General features: G+C 34.1%; 4 protein-coding genes and 1 non-coding gene across 6 annotated transcripts; 1 reads left to right on the top strand and 4 right to left on the bottom strand.

Moving 5' to 3' along the window:
• The first annotated feature begins 3,061 nt into the window (after positions 1-3,061).
• On the top strand, positions 3,062-3,278 carry LOC125578863. Its single transcript, XR_007316945.1, has one exon. It is a non-coding gene; the product is annotated as a small nucleolar RNA U3 (small nucleolar RNA).
• A 333-nt stretch (positions 3,279-3,611) lies between these two features.
• Positions 3,612-6,596, bottom strand: BNAA09G48130D. The gene is made up of 3 exons (XM_013860908.3): positions 4,439-6,596; positions 4,218-4,318; positions 3,612-4,040 (listed from the first exon to the last, which is right to left on the bottom strand). The coding sequence occupies exons 1-3, from the start codon at positions 4,728-4,730 to the stop codon at positions 3,933-3,935; spliced, it is 501 nt and encodes a 166-aa protein (XP_013716362.1). The 5' UTR covers positions 4,731-6,596; the 3' UTR covers positions 3,612-3,932.
• Positions 6,597-6,662: 66 nt separating this feature from the next.
• LOC106419902 (4-substituted benzoates-glutamate ligase GH3.12-like) lies at positions 6,663-12,871 on the bottom strand. Of its 2 annotated transcripts, XM_022691559.2 has the most exons (5): positions 12,206-12,871; positions 12,013-12,111; positions 10,853-11,616; positions 10,360-10,760; positions 6,663-8,301 (listed from the first exon to the last, which is right to left on the bottom strand). In XM_022691559.2, the coding sequence occupies exons 1-5, from the start codon at positions 12,472-12,474 to the stop codon at positions 8,128-8,130; spliced, it is 1,707 nt and encodes a 568-aa protein (XP_022547280.1). In that variant the 5' UTR covers positions 12,475-12,871; the 3' UTR covers positions 6,663-8,127. The 2 variants fall into 2 exon arrangements, with proteins under 2 accessions (XP_022547280.1, XP_013716201.1); XM_013860747.3 differs by lacking the exon at positions 6,663-8,301 and having other exon boundaries at positions 9,845-10,760; positions 12,206-12,855.
• Positions 12,872-13,132: 261 nt separating this feature from the next.
• Positions 13,133-18,499, bottom strand: LOC106419929 (4-substituted benzoates-glutamate ligase GH3.12-like). The gene is made up of 4 exons (XM_048741848.1): positions 17,285-18,499; positions 17,083-17,181; positions 16,229-17,004; positions 13,133-16,132 (listed from the first exon to the last, which is right to left on the bottom strand). The coding sequence occupies exons 1-4, from the start codon at positions 17,551-17,553 to the stop codon at positions 15,564-15,566; spliced, it is 1,713 nt and encodes a 570-aa protein (XP_048597805.1). The 5' UTR covers positions 17,554-18,499; the 3' UTR covers positions 13,133-15,563.
• Positions 18,500-18,630: 131 nt separating this feature from the next.
• LOC106419884 (4-substituted benzoates-glutamate ligase GH3.12-like) lies at positions 18,631-21,682 on the bottom strand. The gene is made up of 4 exons (XM_013860727.3): positions 21,153-21,682; positions 20,916-21,017; positions 20,040-20,818; positions 18,631-19,381 (listed from the first exon to the last, which is right to left on the bottom strand). The coding sequence occupies exons 1-4, from the start codon at positions 21,419-21,421 to the stop codon at positions 18,813-18,815; spliced, it is 1,719 nt and encodes a 572-aa protein (XP_013716181.2). The 5' UTR covers positions 21,422-21,682; the 3' UTR covers positions 18,631-18,812.
• Positions 21,683-22,473: the final 791 nt, after the last annotated feature.

Below are 22,473 nucleotides of genomic sequence, written 5' to 3'. Positions count from 1 at the left end.
TATTTATAAATTCAAGTAAAATATTCAAATCCAGAGGTTTTATTTCGGATTTGAATCTTTGTATTTTTAACTAAAAAATCCAAACAAATCCATTCAAATCCATTATAAAATCAAATATATTAGTAAATCCGTATGTTTGAATAACACTTGATTTGATATAGAATTTATGAATCATTAAACCAATAACACATGATTTTAATACAAATTTGAAAATCACAGAACCAATAACACTATATTTAGTTTGGGTTTTCAAATCCATTAAAATACAACAACTAATAATCCCTACTAAGATCCGGAGACAATTTTGCTCTAAGTGGTTAATCGTTATATTTGACCATAAAGAAAACTAGTATATATTGCAATATTTATATTTGAATTCATTATATTATAATTATTATTCAGGTGTAACTGTTTGAAAGACTCGTTACGTGTTTACTTACGAAGTTATCATATTTTGAAAGGAAGATATTTGTTCGGCTCGTCAGTCGTCAAAGAAGGACAAAAACTATCGGTTACTTTATTTGTTTGAATTATTCTCGATCCAATAATTAAAGTACTGGCGTTAAGATGTAATTATAAAAATTGATTTAAAATGAATCATTTGATGTAAAATAATGTGGTAGAGCACCCATCGTTCAGATATTTTTTACGAAGAAGCTCTCATTGCTGAAGACGTGTACTAAGTGTCAAGTAAAATTAATTATCTTAATTAATACATAGTTGGCCATTTCCGTGCATCATTAGTTGCTAAGTAGTAAATATCCGATTTTCACTTCGTGTGCAGACATCAAATACACCCCAATGTGTATTGTTTTCTATGCAAAGAACATTATCAATTTATCACTATAGTTAAGTGCTCGATCAATGAAAGACGATTTGATGAACGAGCTGAACATTGATTTATATTGATTTGATGAACATTATCACTATAGACGATTACAAAATGTTAGTATTAAGTTTTTGGTAGATCCGAAAGAGCTTTCTTGAGCCTTTTTTTTTCATTTTTAAGAGCTTTCTTGAGCCATAAGTCATATATTCCCCATTCATGTCTTCCTTTGTTAAGGGGGAATCCGTATACCTAAAATTTTCAAATCTGTTCATCATTAGCAAAATCATATAGAAGTTTAATAAGTTTATACTTATTTTTATGCAAACCAGCTTCCATTGAAACTTTAAAGTGAAAACCTTCCGTTGATTTGAAACTTTCATCTTTTTCTACATCAGTCAGCTACTAGTTGAGAATAATCTCTATTCCTTCTACTGAATGTCTTAACTGTGGCTTGTATAGTAGCTAGTATTAACACAATTTCTATATTTGGTAGGATCAGAGTGCTTGTGACTGGTGAGCACACATGTATGCTACTGAAACCATAAAACAACGATGTGTTCGAAGTTAATGAGTTAGATGAATTGGGCTTCTTTGCTCCCTTCTATAAAGGTAATAACCAAACTTTTCTGTATCTTCCAAGTATGCCATGTGCTTGGTTTTAATGGTTACGCCACTTCTGCTTTCTTGTTCAGATCATTTCAGGGTAAGGTTCTCTAAGCTGTTGAGTGATAAATTCAAGAAGATGGATTATAAACTTGCAATGAGGTTAACACTAACCCTTTTCTTGTTCCATGCCAATCTTCTGCTTGCTGAGAACATTGCTGCTGTTGCTGCACGCACACGTTCATGGTTCCTACAAGCTTGGGTAGCTTCCTATTCCTTCTTCTAGTTAACTTAGATGGATGATCAGAAGCAAACACTAAAGTATACTTTGTAAACTCTATGTTACGGCAGTCTCTGGAAATACAGGGCAAACATTCTGAATCGGTGGCAGAACTATCGAAAATATGTCTCATTCATCACAATATTTCCTCCTGAGGAGTTCTCTGTATGTGTTCTCTCTCGTTCGTTTCAATTTTTCACCATCCAGTCTCTGCTTCACTTTCCCATTGTTTTCACTAAACTTCCTCTGCTTGTTTTACTTATCCATCAGGCTGAGATGGAAATGGTGGCAAGAGGGCTGGAGAAACTCATGAAGCTGGAAGAGAGACAGTCTCTAATGAGAACGTTTGTTGGAATGTGTTGCAGTGAAGAGAGTCAGAGAAGTGCTGCTGAAGCTCTTGGTTTGAACCACAAAGAAGAAAATCAAGCTTGTCTATGAGGTGCAGTAGCTGTTCCTGAAGACCTCAACAGAGGTTGGAAGAAGTAAGTTATGTTGGCAAAACTACCACATTACTTCTACGTTCTTCTGAACATTAACAAATACATACACAAATATCTGACTAAAATAATTGGTTGCAGAGAGTGCTTGGACCTCACAATGTATCAGTAAACGAAGATCTGAGGGAAGCAGCAAAACAAGTCGAGGTATTAGCTTCTGTTCAAACTTATGTTCTTGTTTTTGTCACCATGTACGGTCGAATAAATCATTCACACTCGATAGAGTTTCATCCTGAGCTGCTTGAACAATTTGCTATTGGTGGCAAAGAAGCTGATGCTTTGGAAAAGTCTAAGATCTCTTCAAGTGGAGGATCATCACTTCATCAGTATAGAGACTACCAAATCTTCTGATTACAAGGTAAAGCAAAGTGGTTTTGATAAATCTGCTAAAAAGAGAGGCGACAATAAGCAATATTCCATATCCCACAAGAAGACAAGAGCCTGATGTAGAGCTAATGTGTAACAGAGACCATAAAATTTTGATCATTTGTTTTTTTTGGGTTTTTGAATTTGTAACCAGATGTTACAAAAAAAAAAAAGAATTTTTAACCAGAATTTGAATATTCATTGTAATTTTGTTTAGCCTCTCTTTGGTGTTAGTGGTTAACGTTTCGAAATTGATGATCTGGTTAGGTTATTAGTGTAAAAGGCTAAAAGCTTCGACTAAAATCGGTTCAATCGTAAACCATATGATTGGTTTTGGTACAAGGTGTTTTTTTCTTTTTTGCGTTACCATTTTAATTTAGTTACACGTGTCACAAGAGGAGGTAGTAAGTTGGGAACTACAGTCCCACATCGAAGACACGGAGAATATATTGCTACTTTATATATGTCTAGAAAGCATGAGTGGTCACGACCTTACTTGAACAGGATCTGTTCTATAGGAAGTACCTTTGTATCCTTGATTTCTAAGGAGACATGCCCCATAACCCTGGTTGATGAATAATGGCCGTGCGATCCGAGTGTGATTAACGGTTACGATTGTCTTCGGACTCTCTGCACTGTAGAGGATCGCTACCTAGTCTGGTCTTGACCTAGCTAGGGTGGTTGCACGGTTGTCTGACAGGTCCATTTTTTTTCTTTTTCCCCCTACAAACTTTCAATCTCTTATACTTTCAACCCCCAAGATTTTACTTTTACTACATTTTAGCCCAGAAGTTTTTAAATTGCGCTTAACCCTCTCAACTTCGATTGATCTCTCAAAACACCTGCAGAGGAAAAGATAGTTATGTTCTTATGATCCTATCCTTTTTCTTTATCGTATCAATGTGTATGGTTTGAATAGATTCATCCAATACACCAAATAAAGAACCGTTAAGTACTAAAGAGCTGTTAGCTTTGTTGTTGTTGTGGTTTCAAGATTACTATGTTGTGAGGCCAGTTAATATATTTGTCAGAAAGATAGTAAAAGATATGTTATTTATTTGTTCATAGGCTTACAAGCTTTGTTTCTTCTGAAATCGAGTTTACATCAACAAAAACCACACGTTTGGTTCTGAGTCTTACAAACTTCGATTGATCTCTCCATCTGCGAAAATATGTACATCGTAGATAGAGAAAAAAAGAAGAAAGAAGCTTTGTTGAGCCCTTCTTTGTATAGGAAGCTAGCTATCCACTACTTATTTCTTCATATCTTGATCCGTAGACTTCATCCTCTGTTATAACCAGAAAACAAAAAAAAAGGAAACAGATCCAAAATTTATTCAGAACAGTTTCGGATTATTCAGCTCGTAGCTTCGGAGATGCTCTGAAGAGAGGGCTTCCATGCTTTGGACTTTAAGAACGAAGCTGAACTCGTTAGCACACGATGCTGCTTCCCTTGTTTCTTCTCCTGACCCAAAAAAAAAAAAAACAACACAACACCATTAACTTTGTTTTGTCTGAAAACAAAGTGTAAGATCAAATCTGTTTTTTTATTATATTTTAAAAAAAAAAATCTTTAAAACATTTTAGCCAAACCCATTAGTTTTTTTTTTTTGAACTGTAAACTCATTTGTTATGAATCTACCGGAACATTCTTCTCCAACAACTTCTTCACCGTAATCATCGCATCAGCGTGGTGCTTCTTCGTCTTCGCACATTTCTTCTCCCTTAAGACCTTCATCACTTCTGTTAAACATCACCAATAAAATTCATCATAAGCTTCAGTCACACGGTTTGAAAAAAACGGAGGAAAACAGAACAAAAGTCTATTGGGAAAAACAGAGGAAACAGAGCAAAAGGGCGAACCCTGGGAAGTAATGAGACGGTAAGCGTGACCAAGCGCGAGACTCTCCGTCGGCCTGAGAAGCTGGACACGCGTAAACCTCACACCCTTCTTGTGTTTCTTCTCGTCTCTCTTCACAGTCGCCGGAATATTCTTCTCTTCCTCCTCCGTCAATGGAATGATGAGACACACGTAGTGGCCAGGGTACATACTCATGATCTCGCTGACGGAGATGGAGCTATAGTACCTGTCGATTTTGCCGCCGGGATGCTGTAGAACCAGCGCCGCGGCGTTTATCGTCTGACAATTCCCCATTTCCAAGAAGAAAGGAAAAAAAAAACAGAGTTGAAAGGAAGACTCTGTGAAAAAAAAAAGGATAGAGGAACAGAGGAAAAGAAGTGTTCTTTGGGCGAGTGTTGGTTCACACTCTCACTTTAGCTTTACTTATACACATGTGAAACGTTAGTTTTATAATATGATAATAGTGTTGGAGATTTAAGAGTACGGTTATTTAATTTTATATTTGACCTTCTGTCATTTATCAGATTGTACTTTTTTTAATTATGGTTTATGTAGATTTGATTGTAAATCTATGAGTGTGAGACTGAGTGCCATCCACACCAAAAGTTTTTTATTTTCATTTTTGGGAATAGCATAGGAATAGGATGGTCGGTTAGCATGGACAGGTGCAGACACCTGAGATAAGAGACATAACTTAGATATCAACACTTTTGGTTTGTGAAATTTTTTTTCTCATACCCGACATCTCTAGACTTTTTTTGATCTTTTTCTACTAAATATAAGTGTATATTTTTTACATCAAACTAATCGAATTTTATGAAATACAGTAAATGGTTTCACATAATAAGTATATTCACTTCAGAAAATTTTCTATAAAGTTACATGTATATTCTGAAAAGAAAGAAAAAGTTGGAAACTGAACACTGCATACGGTGTTACAATGTTTTCTCTGCCAGATTTTTCATGTAAGTTTAATTGTTTTTAGCTTAGACTTTTGTCTAAACGTAATACGTTATAGATTAGATGTTTTGTCATGTTTATAACTTTTCTTTCTTTCGTTAACAGGTACTAGCAAAACGAGAGGTTATAAAATAATAAAAATAAACGTAATGCAGACTTTTGTTTTCTCTTTTGCAAGATCCGATGTATTTCCACTGAGGATCAATTGTTTTATATATCATCTTCCTTGATTGATGTATAATCCACTTCATTCGTACCCAAACATAAAGAAAAACCTTAAAAACTCAATAGTTTTTGTTTGAGATAGTTTTTACAATCAAGTTTTATATTCATCTGCTTATTTTGTTCTTCGACGGAAATTACCGTGGCAGCACTTTAATCACCGAACCTGCGCCTGGATTTTGAGATAGTAAAGTTTGTAGGCGTCAAAGAACTGAAAGTTGGTTAGCAAAAAAAAAACTGAAAGTTCAGGGAATTATTATGTAATAGTTACAGAGATATATAGTAATTTGTATATATTAATTGGATATTTGACCCCAAATGGAAAGATACTAATGATCATATTTTTGATTTATTTACCAACGTGCAAACATAGATGTATATTTGATTTTAGTCAAATGCTATTCAGAAAGTCGATATACACAAGTCAAATGAAAACGTTATATACACAATTTTGGTTAAATGCTATTCATGATATATTTTGTTCATGTTGTTATTGGTGGATATTGTAACGCTGTGTTATTTCTGTAGAAACCAAATCACGTTATGCGGCAACCAACACGTAACAAATCAATATTTAAGATTGTTATACATGTCCTTTCGTTTTCTATTAGGGTCATTAATTACTTTTCTTTTGATAATGGTCAACAACATTGTACATTTAAATACTCCAGCTTTTCGTTAAACACAAACAAAACCAGCTAGTAACTAACCCTTAAGAAGTAATTATAGAATATATTATATATCTAACGAGTCAGATTTCAATTATAAATTTGCAGTAATAAGTACTACTGATAAGGAAGTTTGTTCACATGCATGCACATGAATCCAATAAAAAGGCGAGATAGTGTATGCTTTGGATGAAGTTAATATTGTTGAAGTTAATATACATCATTATCATAATCTAAGCAATAGATGGTTATTGTAAATTGTAATAATTCGAGAAATGTGCATGTGTTGGTTGCAATATTTTAATCGTACTATAAAGTAATTTTATGTAATTAATCAAACATATGATATGTTAAAGAAAATTTATAGAGTTAACAAAATTCTTTAAAACTAGAGATAGTTACTAAAATTAAGACGATATCCAACACTTAAATGTGGGGTTACTTTGCTAATGTCTAATTTATATTGAGTTAAAAGCTACTGATTGTTTTTGTTAAAATATGTATTTTTTGACATATTAATCAATAGAATATCATACATACAAAAACGTTTTCTGTAAAGAATGCAAATAGTGAGGATGAATGGTGCCAGCTGTGGGAGCTTTAGACAATACCATTTAAGTTCACAACACTCAATCAAAAGCAATCAAGCTTTATCACTTTTTAACGTTCACAGCAATTTATAATAAATTTTCAGCTTTTCTTTAAAATCATGTTATTATAATTACTCCGAAGAGATAAATACTTATAGCTCAAATTTAATGACTCTTAAAAATTAAAAACCTAAAACCAAAGCAAAGAATAGGGATGTTAACATGGGTAATTATCCATAGGTTTACCCAAACCCACTAATAATGCCAAAGATAATCACATCTATAATTCTACAACCAAAAAATGAAAGTACAACACTTGCCAATCATACGAAGTGATCCTTTATCTCTGATTTTAAAAAAAAAATAATTAGAACTTATACGTTAATGTATAAACAACAATGGAATGAAGTAAAAAAAATAGAATTACTAATTATTACTTTGTTTTGAGTTAGAAACCTATTATTTTTAACCAAATTTTTTTTCATAGAACATATAATCCCTGATTTATGCAAAGATACTCACAGATAAATGCTCTAATTAGGGTTTTCTTCACGGATCATTTTCTTGAAAGTTTTTTCTGCAAAGGATTGAAGAAATAGCTAGGAGTGCATGTCATAATCAGAATATACAGGAAGCCAATAATAACGAACCCTAAAGAAATAACTCAGGTTTTGAAAATCTCCAAGTCTTGAAACAATTCATTAATCAATGTTCTACTCTACTCAGGTTTTTCAGATAATAATTCTTGGTATTTTATTAAGAAGGCTTGAAAGAAGCCAGTGAAAGAATTCAAACTAAGTTAAATAAATAGCTAATTGGAGCCTGAAAGATTTTATTTATTTATAAGATGAAATAAGATAACACACCAAACTGTATAAGAAAAGAGAAGATAATACACCAATCATACCTCATGCACTTAAATATGTATCATTTATTTGTTGACAAACTAAATGTTTCACTTATTTATTGCCCACACGATTTGCAAATGACGTTTGTAAAAGAACAGGAAATAAAAAGCATCAGTTACACACACTTAACCATAAATTACTCCAAATAAAAACCACACTCGCCAAATAAGTTTTTTTTTTTTGAACTTAGTAATCACAGCTATAATTCTACAGCAAAAAATGAAAGTATAGCACTTACCAATCATACAAAGTGATCAAAATAGAGAATTCGCCTCGACAAAAAAGTTTGTTACTTCATTATTCTGAAAGGACCATCATCATATCAATACAGATCATATCTGGGTCAGATAGTAGGGGATTTGTCGCTGAAGAACCGAGCAAGAACCTTGTCTTCAAGAACCCTTGAAGCCTCAACAGAGTTTATGCATATAGGTGTCTTGTATTGAGTTATAGAAGCACCTCGGGAGACAAAGAACTCCATGAGAGAATCAAACGTTCCTTGTTGCACAATCCTTACCTATAGAGCTCCAAACAAAATATCATAACAACATGAGTAATCTCCTTCACCTTATCTCTAGGCATTCCTTGTTTTTATATTTTCTTGTTCAAGGAGTTTCCTAATTAGAGATAATCCATTTTGTAACAAGTTACAAACCATTCTCATATTTATATGATAATTCACATTTTGACAAAAAAAAAAATAAATCATAACAACACTAGTTAAAAGTAAAACAAAAACAAGTGATTGTTAATAATAAGTACAATTGAAAGGGACGATACCATAGTAGTTTGTGACCAGTGGCTCATAGTAGTGACGTAACTTCACATCCACAAGATCAACAATCTCGCCCTCAGTTCCTCCATCCGCACCAACATCTATGAACTCGAAATATGCCATGTTGGGTAGAAATTAATGTGTAGGATACATGTTCTGGTTTGCTTAGAGGATTCAGCTTTATCCCGAAAAATGTTTCGGAGGATGCATAATTTTTGGAAACTAGAGGCAGTTTGTTAGAGTAAAACTCCAGTGTTGGGATGTATTGAGCCATAGTTCCTGTAATAATGGTTACAATGCATATTGTCTTCGGCCAAAGTCGTGTAATGATACCTTGCCAAGATTCTTGTCCGCTGCATTCTCTTTCGATTAAATCTGCCAGTTCAGGATTTGGCTCTCCAAGGATGATAGAGACAGAATCTCTACAACTAAGGTCGGTGATCCACTCACTGAGATGACAGGACCTAATATTACTGCACATTTCTTTCCAGTACCTTTCAAGAAAATTGATTACTTGTGAAAAGTCTATGGCAGGTGAAACCAATAAGAACACAAAGGTTTAAAGACCAACTGTCTCTTTATTAAGAATCACTTAAACAATCTTTTACAAAGACTTGTCTAATCCGAATTACACAACGCCACATACGGCTTGTCACGGACCAATTTTTTTTTGTCACCAACTCCTCTTGATCACGTTTACAAATCACTCACTTTCTGAAAACCCAAAAACCCTATTTGTGTTTCTGTGAGAATATAACGTTGAAAGCTTAACCTAATCCTAAGTATAAGCTTTCCTATATACTGCCACCAATTCTTTCCAATTGTGCAATATCTCTTTTCCTAAAAATCAGCATCTCCAAATCTTCCAATTTGTGATCTGAGGATCTTCTAGTTTATGAATCACGTCCAAACAAGATCAGCCAATGAGAATTCTCTATGTCTATCACGTCTTAGTTCCTTCTGTCCACGTCGTCCATGCATAACACAACAGCAACACCCAAACTTCAACATTTTTGAATATGTCTGAGCTATACTCCAAAGAAACATGTCAATCAACACTCTCTTTGTGTCAATGCACCAGCATGTCAAGCTCCCAATTGTACATTATTATAACAGATGCAAGAAGATATTGCAGAAACAAAGAGAAATAAAATAAGAAGATGAACGAATAAATAATTTAACATGGTTCATCAAATTATAATTAAAGAATTTCTTATTAATTTGAAAGTCGAAAATATTTTTGGAATCATATTAGGTTACAAATATACAAGATATATACAAGAAATACATAAAACATTAATTTATGGCAAGATATTCATTGAATAATGCTCTAATTAAAGCTTTCAAAGGTTTCCAATGACAGAACTAAACTAGTGTTTCAAATGCGAAGCAAATACAAGAGAATGTGGTGACCAAGATACTCAAAGCTAACGCAAATGCAAAGCAAATACAAGTCCACCGCCAACACGACGACTCAAAAATAAAAGCACACAACACAAAACCACAAATTTCACCAGAAAGAAACCACTCTCACCAAATAAACTAAGTCGCTTCATTATTCTTCAAGTAGGTGACCTAATTGTTTCTGCTGGTCGTCATCAGCATATATCCAAATAGATCATATATGGATCAGAGAGGAGGGGATTTGTCGCTGAAGAACCGAGCAAGAACCTTCTCTTCAAGAACCTCTAATGCCTCAGCAGAGTTTATGCATATAGGTGTCTTGTATTGAGATATGGAAGAACCTCGTGAGACGACATAATACTCCATGAGAGAATCAAACGTTCCTTGTTCCACAACCCTTATCTCTAGAGCTCCAATAAATCCATCTTTTGCCCTAAAGTGCCTATAAATACTAGTCAATGATTCCTCCATGACACAACAACATTCCACCAATAACTTGTTGTCAAGTGGTAGTTCACCAGTGCTATTGTTGACTTTGGCTTTAAGTTCCAAGTAAAAAACGTAGTGGCCCGGTACAGTGGAGACATCAGCATAGCATGTGAAACCCGTCAAAATCAAATCAGAAGATTCAAGAGCGAGTGTTGCACTAGTCAACGCATTCAAAAGATCTTCTTCGGTCGTTGGCTCTACATAGACGCTTAGAACCGTATTTTTTCTACGTGCGAATCTGAATTGAGGTGTGTTATTGTAAAATCCAGTGACCTGTAAAACATCTCCCACTCTACATCTGTGTAAACCTGACAAAAACCATATCAAATATCATAACAACATTAGTTTAAAAAAAAGCAAGTGGCAGTCAATAATAAGTACAATCCAGACGGTCTCTTACCAGAATAGTTTGTGACCAAGGGCTCATAGTAGCCACCTAACTTCACATTCACAAGATCAACAATCTCTCCATCGCCATCAACATCTATGAACTCAAAATATGACATGTTGGGTAGGAATGTGTAGGACACATGTTGTGGTTTGCTTAGAGGATTCACATTTATACCGAAAAATGCTTCAGACGATGCATAAGTTCTGGAAACTAGAGGCAGTTTATTAGAGTAGAACTCCAGTGCTGGGATGTACTGAGCCATAGTTCCTGTAACGATAGCTTCAATGCATTTGGTTTTGGGCCAAAGTCTTGAAATTATACCTTGCCAAGATTCTTGTCCGCATTCGTTTTCGATTAGATCTGCCAGTTCAAGATTTGGCTCTCCAACGATCATAGAGACAGAGTCTCTACAACTAAGGTCAGTGATCCACTCGCTGACATGACCGGACCTGATATTACTGCACAACTCTTTCCAGTAATTTCCAAGAAAATGGATTACTTGAACTAATAGAGAAGCGAAGGGAGCACCAACACTTACGATCTCGTCTCTCTGGACAAGACCACATAGGAGTTGACAGTACATACTCTGTTTCGCATCCGTACACAGAATGATCTCGTCCGGGCTTGTACTATTTTTTGCCGGGCTCCTATAATTTTTGCTCTTCAGCAAGATCGTTGTCGCGGGAGCAAGAGGCAAACCACAAGGAGTTGTGGATAACGGCTGAGTGAAACTAAATATCATCACCTTTCCTTGCTTATAACCATGTACATGCCTTTAAAATCAACCAAAACGATATTATATTCATCTACATGAAAGCATCAGTTTTCTTCTTTTTTTTTGGAATGGTAGTAGGTTCGGGACGGAAGCCCGTAAAAACTCCAGATCCGAAACCACAACATATAATATATACTCGCTCCATTTCTTAAATATTGATGTTTTGGTGTTTTCATATGTATTAAAAAAACACATTAACCATGCATCGTTTTGAAATTATCAAATTCTAATGCTTTTTAATCAATAGTCTGTATAGAAAACATACAAAAATCAATCTTTGTGAAACAATATTTTTTTCTAAAACTTCTATCTTAATGAAAGAGGATATAAAATTTGTAATTAATCAGCTTCTATTGGAACTACATAAAAAGAAGGAAGTATGTAAAAAAGTTACTTGGAGATAACGAGAGAGCTTAGGGCAGCGGCGAATTTAATATTCTCAAAGTTATTGTTCCTTGGAAACATCTTTTGATTCCCACTTGAAGTTCCAGAGCTAACAACCATTAATCACACCGGTTCTTTGATTCCAAATATTTCATAGGTAAATAAAAAAATCTTGTTATTCAGTGATAAGATGGTGTATATACCTTAGGATAAACGCCGTAATGGGTTCACCCGAAAGGATATCCGAGGGTTCTCCGTTTGCGATACGATCGATATAAGGCTTAACATCTTCATAGCTCACCACCGGTACGTTCTTCTTGAACAGCTCTTTTTCGGAGCTCCCCTCGAGAAAACGGCTGAGGTACTCAGTGTTTGCGCTAGATTTAAGTATCTTGGTCAATACATCATCTTGTATTTGCTTCGCATTTGACGTTAGCTCTTCCAGAACAGAGAGATCACAGCGTTGACTCATATTTGTCGTCTGAGTTTACCAAACCCATATCAGGGGTATCTTTATAACGATGCAAAAGTTTTTAAAAATATTAATCGTGGAAAACGATTTATATTGTTTACACAAGCCAGACTGGAATACGCTTGGATATATACGAAGATGGACTAATCGTGTCTAGTTTAGTATCTAAACCACAACAAGCCAATAAGTGGACGAATACAAATTTAAGCCTAGAAAGAATCTCTGGTAATTAATAGGATTTTCTAAAATGAGATACATATCTCAAATATATTAAAAAAAAATATTACAACTTATTTGAGTGATAACACGTGTCATCACTACAATGCTTCTTAATATCTCTATAGTCCACTAAACACATATTATATATTTTTCACTAACTAACCATAAATTAATTAACAATCCACAATTAATATTTTTCATTCTTTCCTTAAATAAAAGTTACGGAATTATCAAAAATGAATATAATATATATTTGACAATAAATAATTTTAATAATAAAGATTTGATAACAATTTACATATCCTTAACTATTTTTGTTTAATGTTATACTATTAAAATAAATTAAACAATCTTATCAACTATATAGTAAAATTTTATATTTTTTCGATGTTATATTTTAAATTTTTAAAAACGACTATAAATTAAAAAAAACTGTTAAAAATCTTACATTGAAGATTTTGTGATCAAATGGTTTAAAATTTTAGAGAACTTAATATTTAATTTTTGAAATTTGCATTGAATATTCAAGAAAGATTATAAGTTATTAAAAATAATGTTTTTTGTTATTAATGGTTTAAAATATTCGTTTAAAAATACAAATGATCATAAAATCATATGATTATGAGTTTTCATTTAATAGGCTGTCATATTTAAAATATAGCATATATATCTATGTTAATATTATTTAAATTTAATTACATACAATACAAAATAGATTAAATAATTTTTTAAATTTATTTACCACATAATGATTGTAAATAAACAAAGTGATTTCTTTAATTGATGTATTTGTGTCAATTTAATTATATACGTAACAGTTAATAGATTTTCAATTATTTAATATATATTTATTAATTTGTTTCATAATATGTAAAGAATATTAAACAAATAATAATACATAAAATAATGTGTATATAAACAAATAATAATAAGTAAAATCTTAAACTAGTGTATAATATTACCATCAATGCTTAATTAATATGAAGATGACGAAACTTCTCCATACATGCAATTTCGAATTTGATGAGATGATGCGAAATGGTGATTAATGGTTATCTTTGCATAAATGACTGTTAACATTATTGTCCATTATATAGTTCAATGACTGTTAACATTATTCTGCCCTTTTTTTTTCATTTACAAAAAAAAAAGGGCAGAAATTAATATCGTGGCACATGTGAACTAAAAATGAAATTTGGAAAAAGACATTACACAATACATCTAATTAATTCAGTAAATACAGATTTTCTAGACTGCAGAAGGAAAGGCTGTCACATTAAAGAATCGGAGTTTCCTACACCGGAGAGACCAAGCTCTCTGAAGATTGTACAAAGCCCGTTAGTTCTGAAGCAGTTTTTAATAATGTTCTGTATTTAGGTTGTTTTCATGAACACCTAGAGATCAAGTTGTTTTCCAGAAATGTACTGAAACTTCTAGTACATTTGATCGTCTTGTAATATTACAGCCATCACAATCACTATCGCTATACGCAGTTAGTGAAATCTGTATCCTTTGCAAGTATAAGATCCAGTTGACTTTTGACGAGAAAAAAACCATTTGACCATGCATGACGATGATCCCAATTTCACTTCCTTATAATTATAACAGAAGCCAAAAATTACTATAGAAACAAATACATAAAACACAAGACTATCTAGCCTCCGGAAAATTAAAGCACCGTCCACTGCACAGAATTGGGTCCACATGTCGAGTGAGCGAGCGTGCGACGCCCATTAGCCATGACGGTTGGGCGTTACAGTTTTGTTACCCTTTCTGAAACCTATGAACTAATGGATACATAAGAAGTTGAATCTCTAAGTATTAGCCAATAGCCAGAGAATATGATTATAAGATATTTGATTCCAAATTATTTAAGACGCATCCTATATACAAGGCTACTCATACAGAAACTCCTTTTTTTTTGCTATAATAAAAGAACAAATATGCATCTTTTTGTGAACAGCCACAAATTAAGCAAGAAGACAATATATAACAAAACGTATTGAGGCAAATACCCGTTTAGGGTTTCATATTATTGTGTGAATGAATAATCTTACAAATTTTTAGACCCATATTTGTAGCAGCCTCAAAACATGATTTCCTTTATCTTTTAGGAATACATACTTATCTAGAAAAAGTAAATTTTTCTAAACATAAAAAGTATACCGTACCTCCAAGATGTCAATTTTTAATAGAGAGTTTATCTTCCTTGCACCTACGACGCCCGTTGCTTTTACTGGTGCATAGAGATTTAAGACACTATCTGTTGAACAAAATAAGGCAGGTATCATGCCAAGAAAATAAAAATAGATTTGAAAAAGGTTGCTTAACCAACCACAAGTAACGACTTCACTCTGCTCCAAAGGATGCCATTCAGCTCCAATGCATACTCCATTGTAACATTTAAGAGTCCTGAAAGACTTTCAGCTCTTCAAGTCCAAAGACCAGCACTTACCCTCACAAACTCCTGACATTGAAAACCGTTCTGGCGAGAAATTAACTTGGCATGCATAATTAACCGGCATGATGTGAGAAATCTTCTGTTATTTGTCCACAAATGTGATTGTATTAAGGCACCCAAATGCTGATCACAGTCTTGCGAAGCAAATAGAAGAGAATGTATTAACCAAGATAATTAAAGCTAACGCAAATGCGAAGCAAATACAAGAGTTTTAAAAATAAATAACGCATCAATCACACTTAACATGCGCACCACATCGAACACGACGACACAAAAGAAAAACACAACACATAAAACGACAAATGTCTCCGCAAAGCAACACTCTCACCAAATAAATATGTTGCTTCATTATTCTTCAACTAGGTGATATAATTGTTTCAGGTGGTCATCATCAACGTATCCAAATAGATCAGGTAGGAGGGGATTTGTCGCTGAAGAACCGAGCAAGAACCTTGTCTTCAAGAACCTTCAAAGTCTCAGCAGAGTTTATGCACATAGGTGTCTTGTATTGAGTTATAGAAGCACCTCGGGTGACAAAAAACTCCATGAGAGAATCAAACGTTCCTTGTTGCACAACCCTTACCTCTAGAGGTCCGATCGGTCCATCTTTTCTCCTAAGGCTTCTATAGAAACTACTCAGTGATTCCTCCATGACACAACAATACTCCACCAACACCTTTTCATCAAGTAGTAGAACGTTGGTGTCATTGTTGACTTTGGCTTTGAGTTCCAAGTAAAAAACGTAGTGACCCGGTACAGTGGAGACATCACCAAAGCATGTGAAGCCTGTCAACATCAAATCCGAAGATTCAAGAACTACTGTTGCACGATCCAACGCCTTTAAGACATCTTCTTCAGTCGTTGATTCTACGAAGATACTTAGAACCGTATTTTTTCTACGTACGAATCTGAATTGTGGTGCGTTATTGTAAAATCCAGTGACATGTAAAACATCTCCCACTCTACATCTATATAAACCTAAACCAACATGAAAGTATTACAACAACATTAGTTACCACAAAAAGAAGTTATTTTGATTTATTTAGTAATATATAAAATTAAAGGGGAGACTACCGGAATAGTTTGTGACCAAGGGCTCATAGTAGGCCCCTAACTTCACATCCACAAGATCAACAATCTCGCCTGTCGCTTCTCCATCGGCATCAACATGTATGAACTCGAAATATGACATGTTGGGTAGGAATGTGTAGGACACATGTTGTGGTTTGCATAGTGGATTCACATTTAGCCCGAAAAAAGTTTCAGAGGATCCATAAATACTGGAAACTATAGGCAGTTTATCAGAGTAGAACTCCAGTGCTGGAATGTACTGAGCCATGATTCCTGTAACAATGGTTTCAACGCATTTAGTTTTGGGCCAAAGTCGTGAAACTATACCTTGCCAAGATTCTTGTCCACACTCGTTTTCGATTAAATCTGCCAGTTCAGGATTTGGCTCTCCAAGGATGATAGAGACAGAATCTCTACAACAATGGTCAGTGATCCAGTCGCTGAGACGACCGGACCTTATATTACTGCACAACTCTTTCCAGTACTTTTCAAGAATACGTATTATTTGAACCAAGACAGAAGCAAACAGGGCACCAACACTTACAACCTCGTCTCTCTGGACAAGACCACATAGAAGTTGACAGTACATACTTTGTTTCGGATCCGTACACATTATGATCTCGTCCGGGGTTGTACTACGTTTTCCCGGGCTCCTATAATTTTTGCTCTTCATGATAATGGTTATCGAGGGAGCAAGAGGCAAACCGCAAGGAGTTGTGGATATAGGCTGAATGAACTTAAAGATCATCACCTTTCCTTGCTTATAACCATCAACATGCCTTTAATATCAACCAAAAATATATCAATCCATTTTCGCTACTTTCATTAAAAAAAGGAAATATGTAGAAATTAATTACTTGGACATAATGAGGGAGCTTAGTGCAAGGCCTAATAGAATATCCTCAAAGTTGTCGTTCGCAGGAAATATCTTTTTTTCCCCACTTGAGGTTCCAGTGCTAAACAACCATTAATTACAACAATTTTATAATTCTTTGATTCATCAAATCTTTCATATGTAAACAAGAAACTCTTGTTATTCAATGTTAAGATGGTGTATACCTTCGGAAAAACGCAGTAATCGGTTTGCCAGAAAGGATATCTGAGGGTTCTCCGTTTGCGACACGGTCGATATAAGGCTTAACATCTTCGTAGCTCACCACCGGTACGTTTTTCTTGAACAGCTCTTTCTCGGAGCTCCCCTCGAGAAAACGGCTGAGGTACTCTGTGTTTGCGTTGGCTTTGAGTATCTTGGTCAATACATCATCTTGTATTTGCTTTGCATTTGAAGTTAGCTCTTCCAGAACCGAGAGATCACAGCTTAGACTCATATTTGTCGTCTGAGTTCACCACTTCCATATCAGGGGGTTTCTTTATACCAATGCAAATGTTTTAAAAATGTTAAGCGTGGAAGACGATTTATATTGTTTATACAAGCCAAACTGGAATACGCGTAGATCGATTTCGAAAATGGAGTAGCACGTGCTAGTTCAATATATAAACCAGATTTGGATATCTGCCAGGCAAGCTAATAAGTCAACGAATCCAATTAAAAGCCTACAAAGGATCTCAGGTAACAAAGCTAATAGGATTCTAAAATGAAATATAATATTATCATCACTACATAATTAAAATGACGATGAAGAAAATTCAACATGCAATTTCGATTTTGATCAGGATGATGCTAAGTGATGATTATTGATAATCTTTGAATAAATGATCGTTAACATTATTGTCTTCTATACGGTTCAAGGATGGGCAGACATATTATCTTTTTTTTTTGAAAGAATTTTAAATTTATTCACTTCAAAAACCTTTTTACAACCTAATGCTTCTTTTTATCTACTCTAATAGATCAAAATTTATTAACATTTTGTGAAGGAACAGAAAGAATAACTCCTCATCTCCTCCCAAACCACACTGCCATTGCTTTCTCGTGCTTCCACCCTGGTCTGCGAAGCGATGGGCAGACATATTATCCCACTTAGTACAACCAAAAAAGACATTACACAATTTGTCTCAAAATAGTTATTATTGCTAATTGGTGCTATTTACTTATGTTGACCACGCATAATGATATCCCAAAATTCCACATTGTTATAAGAGATGCGAGAAGATACTATAGAAACAAATAAATAAACAAGAAAGTAAACTACATATAGATTTTACATGATTCACCAAACCAGCTACATGCCTACATCTATAGACGAAAAGATTTTATTAATTTGAAGGTTGAAGCCTTGAAGGTATTTTCTGAAATCATATCAATAATCCTAAAACTGGCCGTCTATTTTTTTGACAAAAAAATAGACATAACAAAAATGCCTAAACTAAAAACCGCACCACATATAGGATTAATGGGATGACTAAAACTGTATATAATAGAAAATCCCGGATTTATGGCAAGATAAACATTGAATACTGCATTTTCCAAAAAAACATTGAACAATTACACTTAACATTCCACACGGCGACACAAAAGAAAAACACACAACACATAAAACACTCTCACATCATATTATTATTCAACTTGGTGATCTAATTGTTTCTGATGTTCGTCATCGCCGTATCCAGATAGGTCATATCTTGATCAGATAGGAGGGGATTTGTCGCTGAAAAACCGAGCAAGAACCTTGTCTTCAAGAACCTTTAAAGCCTCGGCAGAGTTTATGCACATAGGTGTCTTGTATTGAGTTATAGAAGCACCTCGGGTGACAAAAAACTCCATGAGAGAATCAAACGTTCCTTGTTCCACAACCCTTACCTCTAGAGGACCGATTGGTCCATCTTTTACCCTAAGTCTCCTATAAAGACTACTCAATGATTCCTCCATGACACAACAATACTCCACCAACACCTTGTTATCAAGTTGTAGAACGTTGGTGCCATTGTTGACTTTGGCTATGAGTTCCACGTAAAAGACGTAGTGACCCGGTACAGCGGAGATGTCACCATAGCATGTGAAGCCTGTCAAAATCAAATCCGAAGATTCAAGAACGACTGTTGCACGAGCCAACGCCTTTGAAATATCTTCTTCAGTTGTTGGCTCTACATAGACGCATAAGACAGAATCTTTCCTACGTACGAATCTGAATTGTGGTGTGTTATTGTAAAACCCAGTGACCTGTAAAACATCTCCCACTCTACATCTGTGTAAACCTGAAAAGGAACAAAATATTAAAATATAATAATAATATAAGACTTATTCTTTAGTTCTGGGTGAACCAACCAATAAAAATGTGTTATTTCATATTTGATATCATTTTTAAAAGGAGGCAAAATATTGTTGGATTATATTATATTTTTAAAATAAAAAAAATTAACCAGCAAAACCTTAAATCCTTAAACTCTTATCCTAAACCTTAAATCCTTGAGTAAACCTTAAACCATTGGATAAATCCCAAATTCTAAATCAAAAACACTAAACACTCAAGGGTTTAGGATTTAGAATTTATGATTAAAGGTTTTAGTGTTTAGTGTTTTTGATTCAGACTTTATGATTTATCCAAGGGCTTAAGGTTTACCCAATGGTTTAGGGTTAAGGACTTAGGGTTTAACGATTAGTGTTTTGTTGATGACGTTAAAAATATATTTTTTTTAATTTTTTTTTCTGTACTACTTTTTTTTTACCTTTTTATTTTAAAAATATTATAACTTGACAATATTTTATTTCTTTTTCTAAAAGATATTTAATTTGAAATAATAAAATTTTATTGGTTGGTGAACCTAAAACAATATATTATAACAAGATTAGCTAAAACAAAAACACGTAATCTCTATGTAGGTAAATGATAAGTTTAATTAAAAGGGGCATTACCGGAAAAGTTTGTGACCAAGGGCTCATAGTAGGAACCTAACTTCACATTCACTAGATCAACAATCTCACCGGTGGTTTCTCCATCGTCATCAACTTCTATGAACTCAAAATATGACATGTTCGGTAGGAATGTGTAGGACACATGTTGTGGTTTGCTTAGAGGATTCACATTTATCCCGAAAAATGCTTCAGATGATGCATAAACTTTGGAAACTAGAGGTAGTTCATTAGAGTAGTAATCCAATGCTGGGATGTGTTGAGACATGGTTCCTGTAACAATAGTTTCAATATATTTGGTTTTGGGCCAAAGTCTTGTAATTATACCTTGCCAAGATTTTTGTCCGCTGCACTCGTGTTCAATTAGATCTGCCAATTCAGCATTTGGTTCTCCAAGGATGGTAGAGACAGAGTCCCTACAACTAAGGTCGTTGATCCAGTCGCTGACAGTACCAGACCTGATATTACTAGCCAACTCTTTCCAGTACTTTTCAAGAAAATTGATTACTCGAACCAAGACAGAGGGGAACGTAGCACCCACACCTACAACCTCGTTTCTCTGGACAAGACCACATAGAAGTTGACAATACTTACTCTGTTTGGGATCCGGACACAGTGTGATCTCGTACGGGCTTGTACAATTTTTTGCCATGCCCGGATAATATTTGCTCTTTATGAAGCTCGTTAGCGCGGGAGCAATAGGCAAACCACAAGGAGTTGTGGATATCCGGTGAGTGAAACTAAATACCATCACCTTTCCTTGCTTATAACCATCTACATGCCTTTATTATCAACCAAAAAGATATTTATCAATCTTCGCCGTCAAAATAATTACATGGCAGCACATAAAAAAGAAGGAAGCATGTAAATATTAATTACTTGGACATGACGATAGAGCTTAGTCCAAAGCCAAATAGCGTATTCTCAAAGTAGATGTTGTTCGCAGGATATATCTTTTGATTCCCACTTGATGTTCCAGAGCTAAACAGCCATTAATTACAACAATTTTATAACTCATTGATTCAACAAATCATTCATATGTAAATAAGAAACTCTAGTTTTTTTGGAACAAGGAAACTCTAGGTATTCAATGATAAGATAGTGTAAAGTGTATACCTTCGGTTAAACGTAGTAATGGGTTCGCCAGAAATGATGTCCGAGGGTTCTCCGTTTGCCACACGATCGATGTAAGGCTTAACATCTTCATAGCTCACCACTGGTACGTTCTTCTTGAACAGCTCTTTGTCGGAGCTCCCCTCGAGAAAACGGCTGAGATACTCTGTGTTTGCGTTAGCTTTGAGTATCTTGTTCAATACATCATCTTGTATTTGCTTTGCATTTGAAGTTAGCTCTTCCAGAACAGAGAGATCAGAGCCTAGACGCATATTTGTTCTTTTAGATGTCTGTAACACCAACCATATCAGGGGTCCCTTTATATCGATGCAAAAGTTTTTGAAAACGTCCAGCGTGGAAAACCATTTATATTGTTTATACAAGCCAGACTGGACAACGCGTTTATCGATGAAAACGTACTAGTCGTGCGTGCAAGTTTAATATATATACCAGATTTGGGTATCTGCCAGTAGGTCAATGAGTCCGATTGAAAGCCTACAACTACAAAGCATCTCAGGTAACAAACCTAATAGAATTCCAATATCAGTATTTTAATCTAGAATGAGTATCAGGTAATGTACTCGGAAGCTTAGAGCATAATTATTCATTAGTGATAGGTTTCTCCTATTAAGTCTCTCAGCATAAGTTTATTAATATTTCAACATAAAACAGATTTATAATTAAAATTAGAACTGTTAAAAGTTATTCCCTCTGGATACGAATGTATGATATTCTATCTTTTTATTTTGTATACAAATGTATGATGTTTTGAGATATAATTAATGTAATTATTTTTAAAATTTAAATATAAAATAAAAAGTATAATTATGAATAGTGAAACTTTATTGATATAACCAAAAAGTAACAATTAAAATAGTGTATTTATTGTTTTTTTAATATGTATGCAAAACCTTAAACATCATACATTGATTTAAATTCAGAGGGAGAAGTAGACAAATACGTGTAGAATTAAAAGAGGGACGTCTCCTCTTAAAGAATCGTTTCTTTGTTTTTTGGTACTCTCTCTCTTACTTTAACCTTTATATCAATATTTATCTGTAGAGACTATTCCATAGTTGAGCCACTGCTCGTGCTCTTAGAATGATTTCAAATATTAATATTCGAAAAAGTATTCATATTAAGCCTTTTAAAAAAAAAGTATTCATATTATTATATATTTTATAGTTATTACTTATATTAATTATTATATGAGTATATATAGCTATTAGATTACTGTTTGCAAAATAATTTTAAGTTTATCATTTTTATATTTAAATAGGTTTTTTATATTTTAAAACTATTGTATATGTATGGCCACAATTTT

This window comes from Brassica napus, chromosome A9 (genome assembly GCF_020379485.1).
Source record: "Brassica napus cultivar Da-Ae chromosome A9, Da-Ae, whole genome shotgun sequence".
NCBI lineage: Eukaryota > Viridiplantae > Streptophyta > Magnoliopsida > Brassicales > Brassicaceae > Brassica > Brassica napus.
This window is presented reverse-complemented; position numbering and strand designations above follow the sequence as displayed.